The sequence below is a fragment of the Physella acuta genome, unplaced genomic scaffold (genome assembly GCF_028476545.2).
Source record: "Physella acuta isolate Inbredline_101_S28 unplaced genomic scaffold, ASM2847654v3 ptg000223l, whole genome shotgun sequence".
Lineage (NCBI taxonomy): Eukaryota > Metazoa > Mollusca > Gastropoda > Physidae > Physella > Physella acuta.
Window position 1 is genome coordinate 268,607 of NW_026731742.1, and position 22,748 is coordinate 291,354.

General features: G+C 38.4%; 1 protein-coding gene across 5 annotated transcripts in view; it reads left to right on the forward strand.

Moving 5' to 3' along the window:
- Positions 1-3,357: 3,357 nt before the first annotated feature.
- Positions 3,358-22,748, forward strand: part of LOC131937820 (rap guanine nucleotide exchange factor 1) — a 60,083-nt gene continuing 40,692 nt past the window's right edge. The window contains exons 1-3 of one of the 5 annotated variants that reach the window (XM_059295480.1): positions 3,358-3,724; positions 14,267-14,693; positions 18,449-18,615. In XM_059295480.1, coding sequence (XP_059151463.1) covers positions 14,645-14,693; positions 18,449-18,615 — 216 coding nt within the window. In that variant the 5' untranslated portion in view covers positions 3,358-3,724; positions 14,267-14,644. Of the gene's footprint in view, positions 3,725-12,957; positions 13,258-14,266; positions 14,694-18,448; positions 18,616-22,748 lie in introns of those variants that run through there. The other 4 variants (XM_059295479.1, XM_059295481.1, XM_059295483.1 and 1 more) reach the window with 4 other exon arrangements.

Consider the following 22,748-nt stretch of genomic DNA (forward strand, 5'->3'; position numbering starts at 1 on the left):
AGTAGTTGTAATCAGGGAGCTATAAAACAGCACATAAAACAAAGTCAGTGTATGATGCAAACTTTTTAATAAATAATTTGACACAAACAAGTTTAATTGGAAATCAATGGCTGCAGTTTTCCAACATTTAGGCCTTGTTGCTGAAAATAATCAAAGAGATGCATAACCTGGCCACCTTCAGCAGTGGTGTAGCCAGGATCATCTCATGGTGGGGGGGGGGGGGGGGGTCAGATTTTTTCCACCATTTTATATTTATTTATTTATTTATTTATATACTAGCTGTATGTTATTGCTTCAGATCGTGCGACGTCACACTTTTGCATTATTAATAAACCGGGAGTGATCTCCCCTAAACTTTCTCGAATATTCTTATATAAAACAACAGGGGATGGTAACTGGGGATATAGTTATGATTTTTAATCCATTTTAAATACTGAAACTTTTAAAAATAGAATAGAATCTCAGTAAAAAACCATTGCGCACCAAGCGAACGCCTAATAAGGTGTGTATAATAGTGCGCAATAGTATTAGTACTTTAAAAATTTACATTAGTTTTTTGAGAAATCGGAAGTAGCGTAAATTACTACTTCCGGTCAACGGAAATTACTCAAAATTTAACAGAAGGTAGAGAATTAGATCTTTTACTTACATGTGAAATTTCATTTATCTATCTGAAATAGTACTCAAGTTATAGGCTTTTGAAAAATTCAAAGTAGAAAAAGTACCACTTCCGGTTGTCGGAAATCGCTCAAAAGTTGATACGGATCTACGATTTTGATATAATACTTATATATGAAATTTCATCAACTTAGCTGTAAAGGTACTCAAGTTATCGTGTTTACAGAGGGACACACAGACACACACACACACACACACACAGACATACGGACAAGATTGCAAAATTATGTTTTTCCGTATCAGTGAGGTGTAAAACGTCGAGATTTGTAAAAATTTCGATTTTTTTTTTTTTTGCACGATTACAATACTTTCTCTATACTACGTATATACGAGAAAGTAAAAAGCAGTGTTAGAAAACGAATTTTAGACGTAATTTCGCGTTTTATAAAACTGTTTTAATAGGAATTGATTAAAAGACTCTATTTTGACAGAGTTCAGACAAGATTTTGGAAAAAAATATCGATGTTTTAAGAAAAATTCAAATGCAATTTAGAAGGGTTTTTTTGTGACGATGCGTGACGGAGGGGAGGGGGGTAAAATAGTCACACAAAAAAAGCGTGACGATTTTCATTCTAAAAGGAAAAGTAAATCTAATAGGTGGAACATGTTGAATAATAGCCTGCATATAACTAAAATATTGGTCGTGCAGTTCAGATAATAATTGTTTAATTAGCTACTGCTTTTTGTGCTCTTTAAAGATCATTTGAAGTCAGAACAATCTGGAGTAACTGAAATTTTCTAAAAAAAATTAAGTAGCATTAGAACGTTTTAGATTTTAGACATGTGATTTTACGTAAGGAAACTTTATGCCAAGTTTAAATTGCTGTATGCATGGTTTTGGAAAATTGTTTACAGTAAATTTAGAAATGTTTAAAACTATTAATTAATTTTTTAGAAAAGTTTTTGCTATACACATTATATGCTGTATTATAGTTGTAGAATCATGTTCATTTGGTGAGCAATTGATTTTAGTCATGCAACTATTTAAAATTTTAGAGTAAAGGACTTAAAGTAATGTCCTTGTCAATTAAGTTGTCAATGGGCTGTTGTTTGGTGTTGTCACAATTCTTGATTGGATATTTTGTCTGGCCATCCTATTTTGAGGATGTGTCGTAAACACCTGTTTGTGAATGACTGCAGCCTGTCTCAATTTTTCTTGGTAGCCCTCCAGGTCTACGAAATATAAAACAATGCAGCCTTGACATTTGTTTTGAAGATTCTTATCTTGCTCTGGGGTGACAAGGTTGTGCAATTCCATATCGGGCGTAGTGAGTTGAAGGCGCGCCCAGTACTATAGCCTCGTAGTGTCTTGGCAACTGGTGTATCCCGACGACCCCCACAGCTATACCAGCGGAAATGCAAACTTCTGGCAGGTTTTACCAAGCTGGGAAGATCTGCGTGGGTAGGAAAGATTGAATAATTTTAAAAAGTTAAATTTAGCATAATTCAGCCAAATTAAATGTCGCGATGCATTGTCATCGAGTCTAGAACTGCGTGAAAAGTTTTTAAGAAATCGGTCTGGTAAAAGTAATTTATTTTCAGAAATCTGAAATAGCGTCAAGGGGTCATCCATGAATGACGTCACACTCGTAGGGGGGAGGGGGGGGGTCCGTAATTTTGTGACGATGTGTGATGAGGGGGAGGGGGGGATCAGATGTTGCGACGTCACATTTTTGCATTATAAAAAAGCAATGTTAGAAAATGAATTTTAGACGTTATTTCGCGTTTTAGATAACTGTTTTGTAATAGTTTAGACAAGATTTTGGAAAAATATCGATGTTTAAAAAAAATTCAACTGCAATTTTGAGGGGGGGGGGGGTTGTAGGTTGAGGTGTGACGTCATTTTAGGGGGGGGGGTCTAGCTTTTTGTGACGACGTGTGACGGAGGGGAGGGGGGGGGGGGGTAAAAATCGTAACCAAAAGTGTGACGTCATTTATGGATGACCCCCAAGTCAAAGTTCCTTTTACCGAAAATCACTCTAAGTTCGATAGAATCAAGACAATAAGAATAAGATCGTATACCTACCTTAAAAAAAACAAATAAACAAAAACCTTTGTCTACTGAAACGGTATTCAAGCTATTAGCTATTAGAATAAAAAAAAATAGAGTAAAATACGACTTCCGGTTACCGGAAATCGTTCAAACGTTCATACAAAACTGCCAATTTGATATAATACCTATACATTAAATTTCGTCAACATAACTGAAGCGGTACTCAAGTTATCGTGTTCACAGACAGTTAGACACACACGCGCGCGCACGCGCACACACACACACCTAGACATACAGACAAAATTGCAAAACTAAGTTTTTTCCCACTCAGGGAGGTGTAAAACGTCGAGAATTCGGATTTTTGCACGATTTAAAAAGACAACTTTATTTCTTTGGTCGTTCATGAAAACTCTTACGCATTTTCTTTTAGGCCTACTAAAGAATGAAAGTATATTTGATTTTAATTTTTTAAAGTGCAATTTGACACATCTCAGAATCTATAGTCTAGAATTTTTATCTAAATCTAAATATTTGTCATTGTAAAGTTAAAAAAAAATCTGTTTAATTTTGTAGGATATTCTCTTAGGCCTATATTCAACATTTTAAAAATCCTTTATTTTGTGCAATGCTTGCTCGATACCAAAATTACAGTAACCGTTTCCAGTATCGAATAAATTACACTAACACCAATGGAAGAAAATACCTTCCACTCTCATCAATACGTTTTATATGAAGATTTTCAACTCTCATTAATAAATTAATTAATGTCACTTAAACTCAATACATTGAAATGCTATAATTTTGCAATATTTATCAATCTTTGGATAGTATTCGGTATGGCACAATACTGTTAAGCACTGAGCAGAAGTGGATTCACGATTTAGCTCCAGTGCTAGATCTCTAGATCCCAAAATGGCCACTTTCATACAATCGGTATTTTCTAGACACAAAGAAATAATCAAGTAAAATTATTGTTGGCATTTCTTTAAAGTTCTAGGAAATACCGGTGCTATCAATAGAGGAAAACTATGTCAGGCAGAGCCGAAAAGTATGGTAAGTGAGGCCTATTTGTATTTTTAAAACACCAATTAATTAGTTAGATCTAGAGTCTAAGTAGTAATCTAGATCTAGATTCTAGATCTAGCTAGATTAGATCTAGAGTCTAGATCTAGATCTAGCTAGTCTAGATCTAGATTTCTAGATCTAGAACTACGAATGTAGATCTAGATCTAGTCCAATTTTTAGGTTGTCTTGCTAAGTTGCTACTGCTAAATCTAGATCTAGACCTTTGTAGATCTAGATCTACATTAGTACATTCCAGATCACTAAAACTACGCTTAAACTTAAACTACAGTACTAGAATCTAGACCCAAGGAGTCAAGATCTATATTCTAGATCTAGCTCATCTGCTAACTGCTAGATTCTAGATTAGAATCTGGATCTTAGGTTAGTGTGGACTGCACTGATGAGTGACACCATTTATTTAGTAATATGGGGGGGGGGGGGGGGGTGGGAAAGGAGAGACCAAGTCAAAAAATTGCAAAATATAAGAATAAAAATGCTTTATCCCACTTCAATTAATTAAGGCTTTAGTAGAGAAATTTTGGTAAAATCACGATATAGCGTCAGTTATTATTCCGGAACTGTACAGCAGTAAAAAACAGTAAAACCATGGCGTAGTCTGTCGAGCCGTTCCTGAAACCACCGGAAATACTGTAAACCACCATTCATTTGCCACCATATTATTTTTAATAGGCCTAAAATCTACATAATGTTTAAAAATGTGCAAGGATTGATGTTAGTTGCATTTTAAAGACTGTTCTGCTAATTATTTTGTATTTCTAATTATTTTAAATTTTAAGTGTGTGCTAATTATTGCTGCTACTAAACATTGTTCTAGTTCTTCTTACTACTTTTAACTTTAGTAAATCTAATCGTCTTATTTTACTAACAGAACTAGAGCTAGTTGTCGCAAATCTTCTGAAGGTCTTTTTTCTGTGTTTCTTAAAAAGCATTAATTACTACACTCGGGTTTATTAATATTTAGATTTACTAATTGTTGCTAATTTTTTGTCAATTAAACATTAAATTTAGTTAAAACATTAATTTAATGCACTTGACTCTATTTTTATTTCAACGATCAAATAAACTATGGTTTACAGTAACGAATGTTACAGAAACTCAACAAACATTACCAGATAATTTCCGAGGCTATATCATGATTTTACAGAATTAAAAAAAAATAATACAAATTGATGATCCTGACAGGGAAACCACTCTAATTTACAGATGGCAGCTGTTTATATAGCAAATCTTGCTCACAAACAAGGTTGTCTATAAAGTTAATTTCTGGCCTTTATTGATATATTTAGACATGGTTGTGGTTTATTATTCAGTTATCTATTTTATTTGACACAAAAATATAATAATATACTTGTATTAAAGCCATATTAATGAGCCACCTTTCTCGCACATTACTAGCCTAAAAAAATTATCATGGTGTAAGTTTAGCCTTTAGATTCATATCGGCTACTGCTGCCATGTTGGTCGTAGATGATCAATTTATGCACATAAAATGCACAATTATGCACAGTTCCCATCACAATTTTCCCAAGTTGTTTTTTTCTCTTAGCAAAAATTTTAGGGACGTCTTTTTTTTCTGCAAACATGCCAGCATTCATGTCACAAATGAAAAAAATTAACAAAAGTAATCCTTTCTGGAATAATGAGAAAAAATAAAATTTTGATACTATGGGGGCCTATAACTATAATAAGTGTCAAAGAGATAAAAGCGTTTGATGGATTCAAACCCGCACCATTCAGCACAATAGCCACCTGCATGTCCATTTGACCTCACAACTGCATGCTTTGTGGGGTGTTTTAATATTAAATGTATCAAAAACAGTGTGTAACTGTGAATAGCCCTAATAGATACTGCTATTCTCAGTCAACTGGAAATGGAAAAAGACAATTCAAATTTTGATATATTTCTTGTATCAAATATAATAGATAATTGAATACTAAACCAAACCAAACACAATGTCCAGATATATCAATAATCAATAAGCCTAAAGTCTGTAGCCTGGAAGTCAGAAATTAGTAGTAATGTTTGACAGCAAGATTTTTTATTTAATTAGTTGCCATTTGTAAATTAGAGTGGTTTTCCCTGAAATACTGACTATAATTTTACTAAAAAGTGAACTGCAAATCAAGGGTGAAAATAAGCAATCCCACTGACAGGAAAATATGTAGCCTAATGATATTGTGTAGTTTGACCGCTAGTCAAAGCCTGGATAACTTTTCCAAATGTAAGTTGCACTCTGTACCTTCAAATTGAAACTGTGATAATAGACATGTCTGTGAAAAATATTTGAACTATTACTTTATGGTCCCAACTAATCTTATTAGTTATGTAGGGAGGAAATATATTGTGGACATACAAGTATATACTTACTAGACATTAGCTTTTTCAAACATTTGGAGAACAAACTGTTGACTATTTGAATCAAATTAGATATTTTTTTCAGTTTCCCTGTAATTGTTTTTCTCATAATTTGACATTTTGTTTGTGAAATTTTGATACTTGCATTATATCAGATTAAAAACTATTCCTGTTAAAAGCTTTTCCTTTGATAGACAGTAACTATTGTAAAATAAACCATTTTTGTGGGGTTTAAAATAATCTACTTATCATTATCAAAAATTGTGGATATCTGTGTCATCTAACAAATATTTGTGGATGGCTGTGTCATCTAAGAACTGTATTTAAATTGTAAATTTTTTGTACTACTTGGTTAGTTGGTTACAGATGTCGTTAAGTTGCATCCTATTATCAACTCCAGTTAGAAGCAGAGGCGTAGCGAAGGGGGGGACGGGGTTGCGGATCGCACCGGTTGACACCATTTAGGGGGCTGACACCAAGGCAAAAAATAGCAAAATATAGAGAGAAACTTAGGGGGGGGGGTGCAAATTGAAAATTTGAAAGTTTGTCCCTGGGTAGGGTCGCTACACCTCTGGGCGGTGACACCATAAAGTGCCGCACCGGGTGACACCCGACCTCGCTACGCCACTGGTCAAAAGTATTTCAGTATCTTGCCGTACCTCCTTGATTGCCAACTAGCCCAAGTACCAGTCTCACTGTTTAGAAACACACCCAGTCGTGGGACTAGATCAGGTGGCAACAATTACAAGTTTATATCTATATTTTAATTTATTATGGAGTGTCATCCCTCCCCCTAATTCCTGCACATTTCTGGATCATATTGTTCAGTTATGGGTCTTCCATATCCCATTTCAATTAATGTCATTTTTACTCATGACCAGTTTGATAAAACAGTCTCTTCTCTGTTGATATGCTACCTGTTCAATTACATTAATGGTGTCCCCCACCCTCTGCTTTTTGTTAGAAGGTGCAGAATAGTGCGCATTTGTGAGATATATTGCATGGGTAAAGTCATCTTTATAGTCCTGTATATTGTGTGGGTAAAGTCATCTTTATTGTCCAGTATAATGTGTGTAAAGTCATCTTTATAATCCTGTATAATGTGTGTGTAAAGTCATCTTTTAGTCCTGTATATTGTGTGGGTAAAGTCATCTTTTAGTCGTGTATATTGTGTGGGTAAAGTCATCTTTTAGTCGTGTATATTGTGTGGGTAAAGTCATCTTTTAGTCGTGTATATTGTGTGGGTAAAGTCATCTTTTAGTCCTGTATATTGTGCGGGTAAAGTCATCTTTTAGTCGTGTATATTATGTGGGTAAAGTCATCTTTATTGTCCAGTATAATGTGTGTAAAGTCATCTTTATAATCCTGTATAATGTGTGTGTAAAGTCATCTTTTAGTCGTGTATATTGTGTGGGTAAAGTCATCTTTTAGTCGTGTATATTGTGTGGGTAAAGTCATCTTTTAGTCGTGTATATTGTGTGGGTAAAGTCATCTTTTAGTCGTGTATATTGTGTGGGTAAAGTCATCTTTTAGTCGTGTATATTGTGTGGGTAAAGTCATCTTTTAGTCGTGTATATTGTGTGGGTAAAGTCATCTTTTAGTCCTGTATATTGTGCGGGTAAAGTCATCTTTTAGTCGTGTATATTATGTGGGTAAAGTCATCTTTATTGTCCAGTATAATGTGTGTAAAGTCATCTTTATAATCCTGTATAATGTGTGTGTAAAGTCATCTTTTAGTCGTGTATATTGTGTGGGTAAAGTCATCTTTTAGTCGTGTATATTGTGTGGGTAAAGTCATCTTTTAGTCGTGTATATTGTGTGGGTAAAGTCATCTTTTAGTCGTGTATATTGTGCGGGTAAAGTCATCTTTTAGTCCTGTATATTGTGCGGGTAAAGTCATCTTTTAGTCGTGTATATTGTGTGGGTAAAGTCATCTTTTAGTCGTGTATATTGTGTGGGTAAAGTCATCTTTATTGTCCAGTATAATGTGTGTAAAGTCATCTTTATAATCCTGTATAATGTGTGTGTAAAGTCATCTTTTAGTCCTGTATATTGTGTGGGTAAAGTCATCTTTTAGTCGTGTATATTGTGTGGGTAAAGTCATCTTTTAGTCGTGTATATTGTGTGGGTAAAGTCATCTTTATAGTCCTGTATATTGTGTGTGTAAAGTCATCTTTTAGTCGTGTATATTGTGTGGGTAAAGTCATCTTTTAGTCGTGTATATTGTGTGGGTAAAGTCATCTTTATTGTCCAGTATAATGTGTGTAAAGTCATCTTTATAATCCTGTATAATGTGTGTGTAAAGTCATCTTTTAGTCCTGTATATTGTGTGGGTAAAGTCATCTTTTAGTCGTGTATATTGTGTGGGTAAAGTCATCTTTTAGTCGTGTATATTGTGTGGGTAAAGTCATCTTTTAGTCCTGTATATTGTGCGGGTAAAGTCATCTTTTAGTCGTGTATATTATGTGGGTAAAGTCATCTTTATTGTCCAGTATAATGTGTGTAAAGTCATCTTTATAGTCCTGTATATTGTGTGGGTAAAGTCATCTTTTAGTCGTGTATATTGTGCGGGTAAAGTCATCTTTTAGTCCTGTATATTGTGCGGGTAAAGTCATCTTTTAGTCGTGTATATTGTGTGGGTAAAGTCATCTTTTAGTCGTGTATATTGTGTGGGTAAAGTCATCTTTATTGTCCAGTATAATGTGTGTAAAGTCATCTTTATAATCCTGTATAATGTGTGTGTAAAGTCATCTTTTAGTCCTGTATATTGTGTGGGTAAAGTCATCTTTTAGTCCTGTATATTGTGCGGGTAAAGTCATCTTTTAGTCGTGTATATTATGTGGGTAAAGTCATCTTTTAGTCGTGTATATTGTGTGGGTAAAGTCATCTTTATTGTCCAGTATAATGTGTGTAAAGTCATCTTTATAATCCTGTATAATGTGTGTGTAAAGTCATCTTTATAGTCCTGTATAATGTGTGTGTAAAGTCATCTTTTAGTCGTGTATATTGTGTGGGTAAAGTCATCTTTTAGTCGTGTATATTGTGTGGGTAAAGTCATCTTTTAGTCGTGTATATTGTGTGGGTAAAGTCATCTTTATTATCCTGTATAATGTATGTGTAAAGTCATCTTTATAGTCCTGTATAATGTGTGTGTAAAGTCATCTTTTAGTCGTGTATATTATGTGGGTAAAGTCATCTTTTAGTCGTGTATATTGTGTGGGTAAAGTCATCTTTTAGTCCTGTATATTATGTGGGTAAAGTCATCTTTTAGTCCTGTATATTATGTGGGTAAAGTCATCTTTTAGTCGTGTATATTATGTGGGTAAAGTCATCTTTTAGTCCTGTATATTATGTGGGTAAAGTCATCTTTTAGTCCTGTATATTATGTGGGTAAAGTCATCTTTTAGTCCTGTAGATTATGTGGGTAAAGTCATCTTTTAGTCCTGTAGATTATGTGGGTAAAGTCATCTTTTAGTCCTGTATATTATGTGGGTAAAGTCATCTTTTAGTCCTGTAGATTATGTGGGTAAAGTCATCTTTATTGTCCAGTATAATGTGTGTAAAGTCATCTTTATAATCCTGTATAATGTGTGTGTAAAGTCATCTTTATAGTCCTGTATAATGTGTGTGTAAAGTCATCTTTATTGTCCAGTATAATGTGTGTAAAGTCATCTTTATAATCCTGTATAATGTGTGTGTAAAGTCATCTTTATAGTCCTGTATAATGTGTGTGTAAAGTCATCTTTTAGTCCTGTATATTGTGTGGGTAAAGTCATCTTTTAGTCCTGTATATTATGTGGGTAAAGTCATCTTTTAGTCCTGTATATTATGTGGGTAAAGTCATCTTTTAGTCCTGTAGATTATGTGGGTAAAGTCATCTTTTAGTCCTGTAGATTATGTGGGTAAAGTCATCTTTTAGTCCTGTAGATTATGTGGGTAAAGTCATCTTTTAGTCGTGTATATTATGTGGGTAAAGTCATCTTTTAGTCCTGTATATTATGTGTGTAAAGTCATCTGGATACTAGGATACCACAGTCGGGCCAGGATCAAGTTGTGTTTCTCGCGAATATGACGTGCTGGTCGCGGAGATCGATTGACTGATCAATACAGAGGCTCATAACGTCCCAGGTCTATGACTCATTCTCTCTGGCATCCTTGGGGTGGGGGGGGGGGGGGGGGGTGGTGGGGTAGATTACAAATAAAACGTTGACAGCGGGTTCGGGGTTTGGATGTTTTTTGTTGTTAAGTAGCTTACACTGAGGGTCCAATGTTGAAATACAAGGTATGCTTATTTTCTGACTTCACTAACTAGGCTGTCTTTACTAACTAGGCTGTCTTTACTAGCTAGGCTGTCTTTACTAGCTAGGCTGTCTTTACTAGCTAGGCTGTCTTTACTAGCTAGGCTGGCTTCACTAGCTAGGCTGTCTTTACTAGCTAGGCTGTCTTTACTAGCTAGGCTGTCTTTACTAGCTAGGCTGTCTTTACTTAGGCTATCTTTACTAGCTAGGCTGTCTTTACTAGCTAGGATTGTGCCATTGTCAGGCTGTCTTTACTAGCTAGGATTGTGCCATTGTCAGGCTGTCTTTACTAGCTAGGATTGTGCCATTGTCAGGCTGTCTTTACTAGCTAGGCTGTCTTTACTTAGGCTATCTTTACTAGCTAGGCTGTCTTTACTAGCTAGGATTGTGCCATTGTCAGGCTGTCTTTACTAGCTAGGATTGTGCCATTGTCAGGCTGTCTTTACTAGCTAGGCTGTCTTTACTAGCTAGGATTGTGCCATTGTCAGGCTGTCTTTACTAGCTAGGATTGCGCCATTGTCAGGCTGTCTTTACTAGCTAGGATTGCGCCATTGTCAGGCTGTCTTTACTAGCTAGGCTGTCTTTACTAGCTAGGATTGTGCCATTGTCAGGCTGTCTTTACTAGCTAGGATTGCGCCATTGTCAGGCTGTCTTTACTAGCTAGGATTGCGCCATTGTCAGGCTGTCTTTATTAGCTAGGATTGTGCCATTGTCAGGCTGTCTTTACTAGCTAGGATTGTGCCATTGTCAGGCTGTCTTTACTAGCTAGGATTGTGCCATTGTCAGGCTGTCTTTACTAGCTAGGCTGTCTTTACTAGCTAGGATTGTGCCATTGTCAGGCTGTCTTTACTAGCTAGGATTGCGCCATTGTCAGGCTGTCTTTACTAGCTAGGATTGCGCCATTGTCAGGCTGTCTTTATTAGCTAGGATTGTGCCATTGTCAGGCTGTCTTTACTAGCTAGGATTGTGCCATTGTCAGGCTGTAGCAATGCTCGGCTGTTCCTATCACCAGCTACCAGCTTATAGTGGTTGTGCACTTTATTTAGAACACAAGGCACGAGCGCTGAGTCCGACATGGATGTCGTGTTCCTGTGTTGAGGGGGGGGGGCACACTTGACTTGATATTGACACGTTATGTGAGTGGAAGGGTGGTGTGGAGAGGATCTCTCTTGACTGGAACGTGTGGCAGTCAAAGGCTTGCTACTTGCTCTGGTCATCTGTGGTACATCGACTGACACACCGGTACATCTGCTGTGTTTATTGATAGTGTTACATCAGCTGTGTTTATTGATAGTGTTACATCAGCTGTGTTTATTGATAGTGTTACATCAGCTGTGTTTATTGATAGTGTTACATTAGCTGTGTTTATTGATAGTGTTACATCTGCTGTGTTTATTGATAGTGTTACATCAGCTGTGTTTATTGATAGTGTTACATTAGCTGTGTTTATTGATAGTGTTACATCTGCTGTGTTTATTGATAGTGTTACATCAGCTGTGTTTATTGATAGTGTTACATTAGCTGTGTTTACTGATAGTGTTACATCAGCTGTGTTTATTGATAGTGTTACATCAGCTGTGTTTATTGATAGTGTTACATCAGCTGTGTTTATTGATAGTGTTACATCAGCTGTGTTTATTGATAGTGTTACATTAGCTGTGTTTACTGATAGTGTTACATCAGCTGTGTTTATTGATAGTGTTACATTAGCTGTGTTTATTGATAGCGTTACATCTGCTGTGTTTATTGATAGTGTTACATCAGCTGTGTTTATTGATAGTGTTACATTAGCTGTGTTTACTGATAGTGTTACATCAGCTGTGTTTATTGATAGTGTTACATCAGCTGTGTTTATTGATAGTGTTACATCAGCTGTGTTTATTGATAGTGTTACATCAGCTGTGTTTATTGATAGTGTTACATTAGCTGTGTTTACTGATAGTGTTACATCAGCTGTGTTTATTGATAGTGTTACATCAGCTGTGTTTATTGATAGTGTTACATCAGCTGTGTTTATTGATAGTGTTACATCAGCTGTGTTTATTGATAGTGTTACATCAGCTGTGTTTATTGATAGTGTTACATCAGCTGTGTTTATTGATAGTGTTACATCAGCTGTGTTTATTGATAGTGTTACATCAGCTGTGTTTATTGATAGTGTTACATCTGCTGTGTTTATTGATAGTGTTACATTAGCTGTGTTTATTGATAGTGTTACATCAGCTGTGTTTATTGATAGTGTTACATCAGCTGTGTTTATTGATAGTGTTACATCAGCTGTGTTTATTGATAGTGTTACATCAGCTGTGTTTATTGATAGTGTTACATCAGCTGTGTTTATTGATAGTGTTACATCAGCTGTGTTTATTGATAGTGTTACATCAGCTGTGTTTATTGATAGTGTTACATCAGCTGTGTTTATTGATAGTGTTAGATCAGCTGTGTTTATTGATAGTGTTACATCTGCTGTGTTTATTGATATTGATAGTGTTACATCATACATTTCAAGTCACTATAAATATTTGTATACATATTTTATTGAATTTCCGAAAAGATTTTTTCATGAGATTCACATTTTACGGCTAGAGTTTTATTTTCACCATCCTAACTCACACTTTGAAGCTTGATATTCTTTAATTGTGATGTCATCGAATTTGTGTTGACATACTAGACGAGCAGTTGATTGGAACTGGCAAGGTGTAGCTAGATCAACTGGAAGCATTAGGTCACTAAGGAGGAAACTTGTGTCTTCCGACGGGAATGCCATCAAGTAACCCAGTAGAGCTGAGCTCTTGCTCACTCACACATTCTACCAATAGGCTATTTTTCTCTTTCATACGTCTGCGGTATGGTCATATGTGTCACTGAATTGTTCACACATTTGTGCGGTATGGTCATATGTGTCACTGAATTGTTCACACATTTGTGCGGTATGGTCATATGTGTCACTGAATTGTTCACACATTTGTGCGGTATGGTCATATGTGTCACTGAATTGTTCACACATTTGTGCGGTATGGTCATATGTGTCACTGAATTGTTCACACATTTGTGCGGTATGGTCATATGTGTCACTGAATTGTTCACACATTTGTGCGGTATGGTCATATGTGTCACTGAATTGTTCACACATTTGTGCGGTATGGTCATATGTGTCACTGAATTGTTCACACATTTGTGCGGTATGGTCATATGTGTCACTGAATTGTTCACACATTTGTGCGGTATGGTCATATGTGTCACTGAATTGTTCACACATTTGTGCGGTATGGTCATATGTGTCACTGAATTGTTCACACATTTGTGCGGTATGGTCATATGTGTCACTGAATTGTTCACACATTTGTGCGGTATGGTCATATGTGTCACTGAATTGTTCACACATTTGTGCGGTATGGTCATATGTGTCACTGAATTGTTCACACATTTGTGCGGTATGGTCATATGTGTCACTGAATTGTTCACACATTTGTGCGGTATGGTCATATGTGTCACTGAATTGTTCACACATTTGTGCGGTATGGTCTTACGTGCCACTGAATTGTTCACACATTTGTGCGGTATGGTCATATGTGCCACAGAACATCGAGTTTTTTTTGCACCAGCTAACGGTCTAGGAGTATCCAGAACTACCTATTTCTTTTTCACGTCCTGCATTTCACCTATTTTAGCCGGATCCTTTTGGTTGTTTTAGATATGTAGGATGTTTGTCCTGGTCCTATGTCTGTAGGGCTGTGTCTCTGTAGGACTGTCTCTGGTCTCTGTTGGACTGTCTCTGTAGGACTGTGACAGTCTTCTGTGTGGTCAGACAAGGCTGCGTGTTGGTACCAATAAACCTGACGCTCTTGTGTGTAGGTTGACGGTCCTCAAGTTGCTTGCCTCAGTTCAACGGAATACAAGTGATCGATTAGTTGCTTCTGGTACTTGTGCTGAGATCATGGACGATTAGATAAGTCCGTTATCAGCCTGACAGCCAGTGTATCTCAGTTATCTAACGCACGTGTAGTCATACAATCAATAGACGATGGATAGCACTGTCACCAAAAACTAGTGAACATATATGGATAGCACTGTCACCAAAAACTAGTGAACATATATGGATAACCCTGTCACCAAAAACTAGTGAACATACATGGATAGCCCTGTCACCAAAAACTAGTGAACATATATGGATAGCACTGTCACCAAAAACTAGTGAACATATATGGATAGCACTGTCACCAAAAACTAGCCATGGAGGGCATTGACAACACTTCTCTAATGCCAGATGTCCCCACTCCAGGTAACTCTATAAATAGTTTGCAAACAATTTCATCTATCAAGTGTGTTGTTAAGCCCTTGTAACATTGAGATAGATCTATATGATACAGCTCTTTCGTAGGCTCCGGCCTTTTTCTGTTTTAATAGGATTGATGCCGAGTGTTTATTTGTATCATCTGTTAGTATCTATTTGTATCATCTGTTAAAGTCTATCATCTGCTAGTTTCTATGTGTATGCTCTACAAAACGGCCACGTGAAAAGGAATGATCCACCGAATACAGACAACCCATACACTTCTACCTTTGGGACTTTGGCCTGAAATCGTCTGAACATATCCCCTGGTTTTGGTCTGTGTTAAGTCATGACACCATTTGTTTAGCCTAAGATTGAGCATATAATACCAGCCCAGTGTTAAGTCATGACACCATTTGTTTAGCCTAAGATTGAGCATATAATACCAGCCCAGCGTTAAGTCATGACACCATTTGTTTAGCCTAAGATTGAGCATATAATACCAGCCCAGCGTTAAGTCATGACACCATTTGTTTAGCCTAAGATTGAGCATATAATACCAGCCCAGCGTTAAGTCATGATACCATTTGTTTAGCCTGTCTAAGATTGAGCATATAATACCAGCCCAGTGTTAAGTCATGACACCATTTGTTTAGCCTGTCTAAGATTGAGCATATAATACCAGCCCAGCGTTAAGTCATGACACCATTTGTTTAGCCTGTCTAAGATTGAGCATATAATACTAGCCCAGCGTTAAGTCATGACACCATTTGTTTAGCCTGTCTAAGATTGAGCATATAATACTAGCCCAGCGTTAAGTCATGACACCATTTGTTTAGCCTGTCTAAGATTGAGCATATTATACCAGCCCAGTGTTAAGTCATGACACCATTTGTTTAGCCTGTCTAAGATTGAGCATATAATACTAGCCCAGCGTTAAGTCATGACACCATTTGTTTAGCCTGTCTAAGATTGAGCATATAATACTAGCCTAGCATAAAACCATGACACCATGTGTTTAGCCTGTCTAAGATTGAGCATATAATACTAGCCCAGCGTTAAGTCATGACACCATTTGTTTAGCGTCTAAGATTGAGCATGACGAAGAAACAACTGGAGGGTAGTATCGCTTCACATGGTGTTCATTTACAGTCAACTGTATTGTCTATTTCTTTATATGTCAATTGAATAAGAAAATTGTATACATATAGCTGTATCAAAGTATCAATTTATTTATGAAGTTTGAATAATGTTATGAATGTACACTACAGACACAAACGGCGCACCTTTAACTGATTTTTAGTGTGAGTATTTCCCCAGGTCAACATGCGGTAACTAGGATTACAAATGGTATGCGAGAGTAGAAAGGAATCTTTATTTTGTTGAATTAGATCTAGATCTATATTAAGTATGGCTTACGCTATATTTTAGTATTTTAAAAAACTCGAACCCATACAGATGGCATGGTAATCCGCACAGCTTGGGACTGGTGCACCGTCAAAACGGTCGCCGAATAAACGACCCGGGCAAGGGCCCCGACAGATAGGCTCCAGCCAAATGGGTTGCAAATGGACAGGAACTTATTTGTCGAGAGTCATAATGACGCCAGCCCATATGGCGGTAGCCTATTGGTCTGAAACCTTTTTGACGGGATCCTATATGACGGGGTTCAATTGCCGCTGGCCCTTTTGACGGGGTCGATTTGACCTATGGCTGTTTTTCTCTAAATGACCTAAGGCTCTCTGTTTCTATATATGATCTATGTCCCTGTTTCTCGACATGACCTATGTCTCGACATGACATATGGCTGTTTTTCTCTAAATGACCTATGGGTCTGTTTCTCTACGACCTATGGCTCTCTATTTCTCTACATGACCTATTTCCCTCTGTTTCTCTTCATGACCTCCGTATTTCTCTATATGACCTATTTCCCTCTGTTTCTCTACATGAGCTCTGGCGTGTGCTCTGATTGATTGTATTTGTGATGACTTACCTGTGTAGACACGAGAATGCCAGAGCTACCGCCATCCCCCCCCCCCACCCCCACCCTCCACTCTTGCAGGTCGGTTTCACCTGCTTTTCTTTACGTTTTGCCTTTGAAAACACGTCCACTCTCTACTCTACACGTCCACTCTCTACTCTACACGTATTCTCTCTACACGTCCTCTCTCTACTCTACACGTCCCATCTCTACTCTACACGCCCCATCTCTACACGTCCTCTCTCTACTCTACACGCCCCATCTCTACACGTCCTCTCTCTACTCTACACGTATTCTCTCTACTCTACACGTCCTCTCTCTACTCTACACGTCCCCTCTCTACTCTACACGTATTCTCTCTACTCTACACGTCCTCTCTCTACTCTACACGTCCCCTCTCTACTCTACACGTCCTCTCTCTACTCTACACGTCCTCTCTCTACTCTACACGTCCCCTCTCTACTCTACACGTCCCCTCTCTACTCTACACGTCCTCTCTCTACTCTACACGTCCCCTCTCTACACGTCCCCTCTCTACACGTCCTCTCTCTACTCTACACGTCCCCTCTCTACTCTACACGTCCCCTCTCTACTCTACACGTCCTCTCTCTACTCTACACGTCCCCTCTCTACTCTACACGTCCCCTCTCTACTCTACACGTCCCCTCTCTACTCTACACGTCCCCTCTCTACACGTCCCCTCTCTACACGTCCCCTCTCTACTCTACACGTCCCCTCTCTACTCTACACGTCCCCTCTCTACTCTACACGTCCCCTCTCTACACGTCCCCTCTCTACACGTCCCCTCTCTACTCTACACGTCCTCTCTCTACTCTACACGTCCCCTCTCTACTCTACACGTCCTCTCTCTACTCTACACGTCCCCTCTCTACTCTACACGTCCCCTCTCTACTCTACACGTCCCCTCTCTACTCTACACGTCCCCTCTCTACACGTCCCCTCTCTACACGTCCCCTCTCTACTATACACGTCCCCTCTCTACTATACACGTCCCTTCTCTACACAAATAGTGAAACGTGCTTGCATTTTTCGCTATTTGAGTCACGATGTTTTCACCAATGTCTGCAACACGGAGGGCAAAGGTACTTGCACCCAAAGCTACATTTTCAAATTGTTTTGAATTTTCTGGACAAAGCTCCTCAGCTACCTCTAACAAACATTTTTTTCCGTGGACAAAAATATCTCCGCGTGCCGGATGAGAGGATCTTGCGGGCCGCATTTGGCCCGCGGGCCGTAGTTTGGCGACCCCTGGTGTACATATATAGACTAAATGTGTGTATGTACTGACAAAATTGTTCGTTTGTGTACATATATAGACTAAATGTGTGTGTACTGACAAAATTGTTCGTTTGTGTACATATATAGACTAAATGTGTGTGTACTGACAAAATGTGTGTGTACTGACTAAATGTGTGTGTGTACTGACAAAATTGTTCGTTTGTGTACATATATAGACTAAATGTGTGTGTGTACTGACTAAATGTGTGTGTGTGTGTGTTTACACTGAGGGGGTGATGTGTGCACCACCGCCACCAATTCTTACCAATCAATTTACAATTAGCTGGTAAAATTAAGATTTCTATTATTTGTAAAGTTGTTTGTGTCTAACGTTATCATCTTTATGTCGGTAAATGCCATGCCCATCCATTTGACTCGACTGATGAGCTAAACATGTTGTGTTGAATGTTGTTGACAGAAAGAACCCCAGGTTCATTTGACTCGAATGATGAGCTAAACATGTTGTGTTGAATGTTGTTGACAGAAAGAACCCCAGGATCGAAGATGCTGAAGAAGGCTCAGTCGTTCCGTGAGGATATACGCAACAGAATCCGCCGCCGCCCATCCACTGGAGTACAACAGATGATAGCTGACGGTAAAGGGCGAAGGAAAGGGGACATAATCGTACCTGAGTCACACATTGGAGACGACGTAAGTTATCTCTCTTTATGTCTTTTCCAATTAAAAAAAAACTCACTTCAAAGCACCTAGTGATGGGTAGACATTTTTGAGTGCTAATTTCAACGGCTAATCATGATTTTTAAAAAAGTAAATAGATGGACTTTAACCACTGTTACGCTATATTCGTTATATTCGTCTAAAGTATTGTTTGAATGTGCTAGTCTATGGCATTGCAAAGGTAGTGCATTAGGGTGGTGAATAAAAAAATGTATCTATGTATTAGACAGACTGGTTTTTTACAATGTTTAAGTGCTATGGTTGATTGCTTGTAATGCTGTGTCAGGCTGAGACACATACAATAATGCTGAGCCACTTGAGACACATACAATAATGCTGAACCACTTGAGACACATACAATAATGCTGAGCCACTTGAGACACATACAATAATGCTGAGCCACTTGAGACACATACGATGATGATGAGACACATGAGCGTCATACGATCATGCTGAGACACATGAGCCACATACAATCGTGGTAAGCCACATTCGATCGTGCTGAGCCACATGAGCCACTTACGATGATGATGAGCCACATGAGCCACTTACGATGATGATGAGACGCATACGATGATGATGAGCCACATGAGCCACATTCGATCGTGCTGAGCCACATGAGCTACATACGATGATGATGAGCCACATGAGCCACATACGATGATGATGTGCCACATGAGCCACATACGATGATGAGCCACATACGATCGTGCTGAGTTATTCTGACACAAGAAACGAGTGGAGCAGCTAAAGCACGCACACGGGTGGGGTGGGGGAGATATTGATCTCCAAACTTATCGGTGTAATGACGTCATCGGACTCCTTGACAATTTGCCAGAGAACCCACGCAATCACTTTGTTACAACATTGCCGCCTGTCTTTGTTACACATTGCCGCCTGTCTTTGTTACAACATTGCCGTCTGTCTTTGTTACATTTCCGTCTGTCTTTGTTACATTTCCGTCTGTCTTTGTTACAACATTGCCGTCTGTCTTTGTTACAACATTGCCATCTGTCTTTGTTACAACATTGCCGTCTGTCTTTGTTACAACATTGCCGTATGTCTTTGATACAACATTGCCATCTGTCTTTGTTACAACATTGCCGCCTGTCTTTGTTACAACATTGCCGCCTGTCTTTGTTACAACATTGCCGTCTGTCTTTGTTACAACATTGCCGTATGTCTTTGATACAACATTGCCATCTGTCTTTGATACAACATTGCCGTATGTCTTTGTTACAACATTGCCGTATGTCTTTGATACAACATTGCCATCTGTCTTTGTTACAACATTGCCGTCTGTCTTTGTTACAACATTGCCATCTGTCTTTGTTACAACATTGACGTCTGTCTTTGTGACAACATTTCCGTCTGTCTTTGTTACAACATTGACATCTGTCTTTTTACACATTGCCGTCTGTCTTTTTTACATTTCCGTCTGTCTTTGTTACAACATTGCCGTCTGTCTTTGTGACAACATTTCCGTCTGTCTTTGTTACAACATTGACATCTGTCTTTTTACACATTGCCGTCTGTCTTTTTACACATTGCCGTCTGTCTTTTTACACATTGCCGTCTGTCTTTTTACACATTTCCGTCTGTCTTTGTTACAACATTGCCATCTGTCTTTGTTACACATTGCCGTCTGTCTTTGTTACACATTGCCATCTGTCTTTGTTACACATTGCCGTTTGTCTTTTTACACATTGCCGTCTGTCTTTTTACACATTGCCGTCTGTCTTTGTTACACATTGCCGTCTGTCTTTGTTACACATTGCCGTCTGTCTTTGTTACACATTCCCGTATGTATTTGTCACACATTGCCGTCTGTCGATGTTACAACATTGCCGTCTGTCTCTCCCCCCCCCCCCCCCCGGGCCGATTATACCTCCAAATCATTGACGACTCTGTCATTGGACATTTGAGGCGTGGTTCGGTACAAACATTTGTATCAACCCACAACCTCGGCCAAAATATTTCCGACTATCCATAACCCAGACAATACTATTTCTAAAAATCATAACCTTACTCTGTTTCTGATTTTTTCTTCGAGGAAGTACTTTATTACAACATGTAATCGTGCAGAAAATCAAATCTCGACGTTTTATTACTCTCTTAGACGGAAAAACTTAGTTTTGCAATTTTGTCTATGTGTCTGTGAACACAACTTGATTACCGTTTCATATATATATATATATATATATATATATATATATATATATATATATATATATATATATATATATATATATATATATATATATATATATATATATATAGTCAAACTTGTAGCTCTGTATCAGCTTTGGAACGCTTTCCAGTAATCGGAAGTGGTACTTACTCCACTTCCGGTTTCTCCAAAGCCAATAACTTGAGTACCATTTAGGTTTTAAACATAGGTGTAAGATCTTATTAGATTTTGACATATTTTGACGCAATCTTCTGAAGTCGTAAAAAACAGTTTTGCCATACTGTCAGTCTCTGTGTGTGTTTGTGTGGCCAGTGAAAACGATAACTTGATTACCGCTTCAGTTATGTTGACCAATTCCATATAAAGTATCATATCAAATTTATATCAAAGTATTATATTTAAGGTTTGATGCTAAGGAATCGGATACTTGAGGCTAAGGATACTCTGAGTATTGGAGGCTAAGGTATTGGTTTGACTCTCCCCATCCCAATCTCTAAACCACCTTGCTCATACGTTGGGCTCAATGCATGTTTTTATACCGTCACCATGGAAACAAATAGGTTCAAATTGCTTCTTGTTTCAGCATTCTTTATTTGCATTTTTCTATGTATTTCCGAACTATTATTTAACATGAGAATTTATCAATTCCTGGCATTATTGTTTCAATTGTGTGTGTGGTGGTGGTGGGGGGGGGGGGGGTGGGTGGGGAGAGACGGGAGGTCATACAGTTGTGATGTGCATGCGTGAGTGAGTCACCTCCCCTCCTCGCCAGCTGGACGTGTGGTCCTGGCCTCTCATTGTACTGGATATCTTCTGGTCGCTAGCTGTTGGTTGTGTTTTCTCTTAGATGGTCTAGGCTAGTGGTCGCTAGCTGTTGGTTGTGTTTTCTCTTAGATGGTCTAGGCTAGTGGTCGCTAGCTGTTGGTTGTGTTTTCTCTTAGATGGTCTAGGCTAGTGGTCGCTAGCTGTTGGTTGTGTTTTCTCTTAGATGGTCTAGGCTAGTGGTCGCTTGCTGTTGGTTGTGTTTTCTCTTAAATGGTCTAGGCTAGTGGTCGCTTGCTGTTGGTTGTGTTTTCTCTTAAATGGTCTAGGCTAGTGGTCGCTTGCTGTTGGTTGTGTTTTCTCTTAGATGGTCTAGGCTATTGGTCGCTAGCTGTTTGTTGTGTTTTCTCTTAGATGGTCTAGGCTATTGGTCGCTAGCTGTTGGTTGTGTTTTCTCTTAAATGGTCTAGGCTAGTGGTCGCTAGCTGTTGGTTGTGTTTTCTCTTAGATGGTCTAGGCCAGGGGTCTCCAAACTACATGTTCAAAGAAGGGCGGATGGGTTTTCATACGTTTTTGCACAAGAAGACTTTCCTAATATTAAACCTTTTGCATCAAAGTACCTTTTAAATTTTCGAACAACATACCTGTGTGAACAAACATTTTCAAGAATGAAATACGCGAAGAACAATTTGAGAGTAAACGTGGACCTTTGGGGGGTGGTGGGGGTGGACACTTGAAATCTGTATACATTTCTATATAAATTATATTTAGTTGGGGGAAGTAGACGTTCTTCGGGGGGGGGGGGGGGGCGCCACGACCCTGAAGATATGCCTTAAAGAAACTCTGGCCCCCGAATTGATATTTGATAGTTAATGCGGCCCTCGGGCTGAAAAGTTTGGAGACCCCTGGTCTAGGCTAGTGGTCGCTAGCTGTTGGTTGTGTTTTCTCTTAGATGGTCTAGGCTAGTGGTCGCTAGCTGTTGGTTGTGTTTTCTCTTAGATGGTCTAGGCTAGTGGTCGCTAGCTATTGGTTGTGTTTTCTCTTAGATGGTCTAGGCTAGTTTATGTTGTGTTTTCTCTTAGATGGTCTAGGCTAGTGGTCGCTAGCTGTTGGTTGTGTTTTCTCTTAGATGGTCTATGCTAGTGGTCGCTAG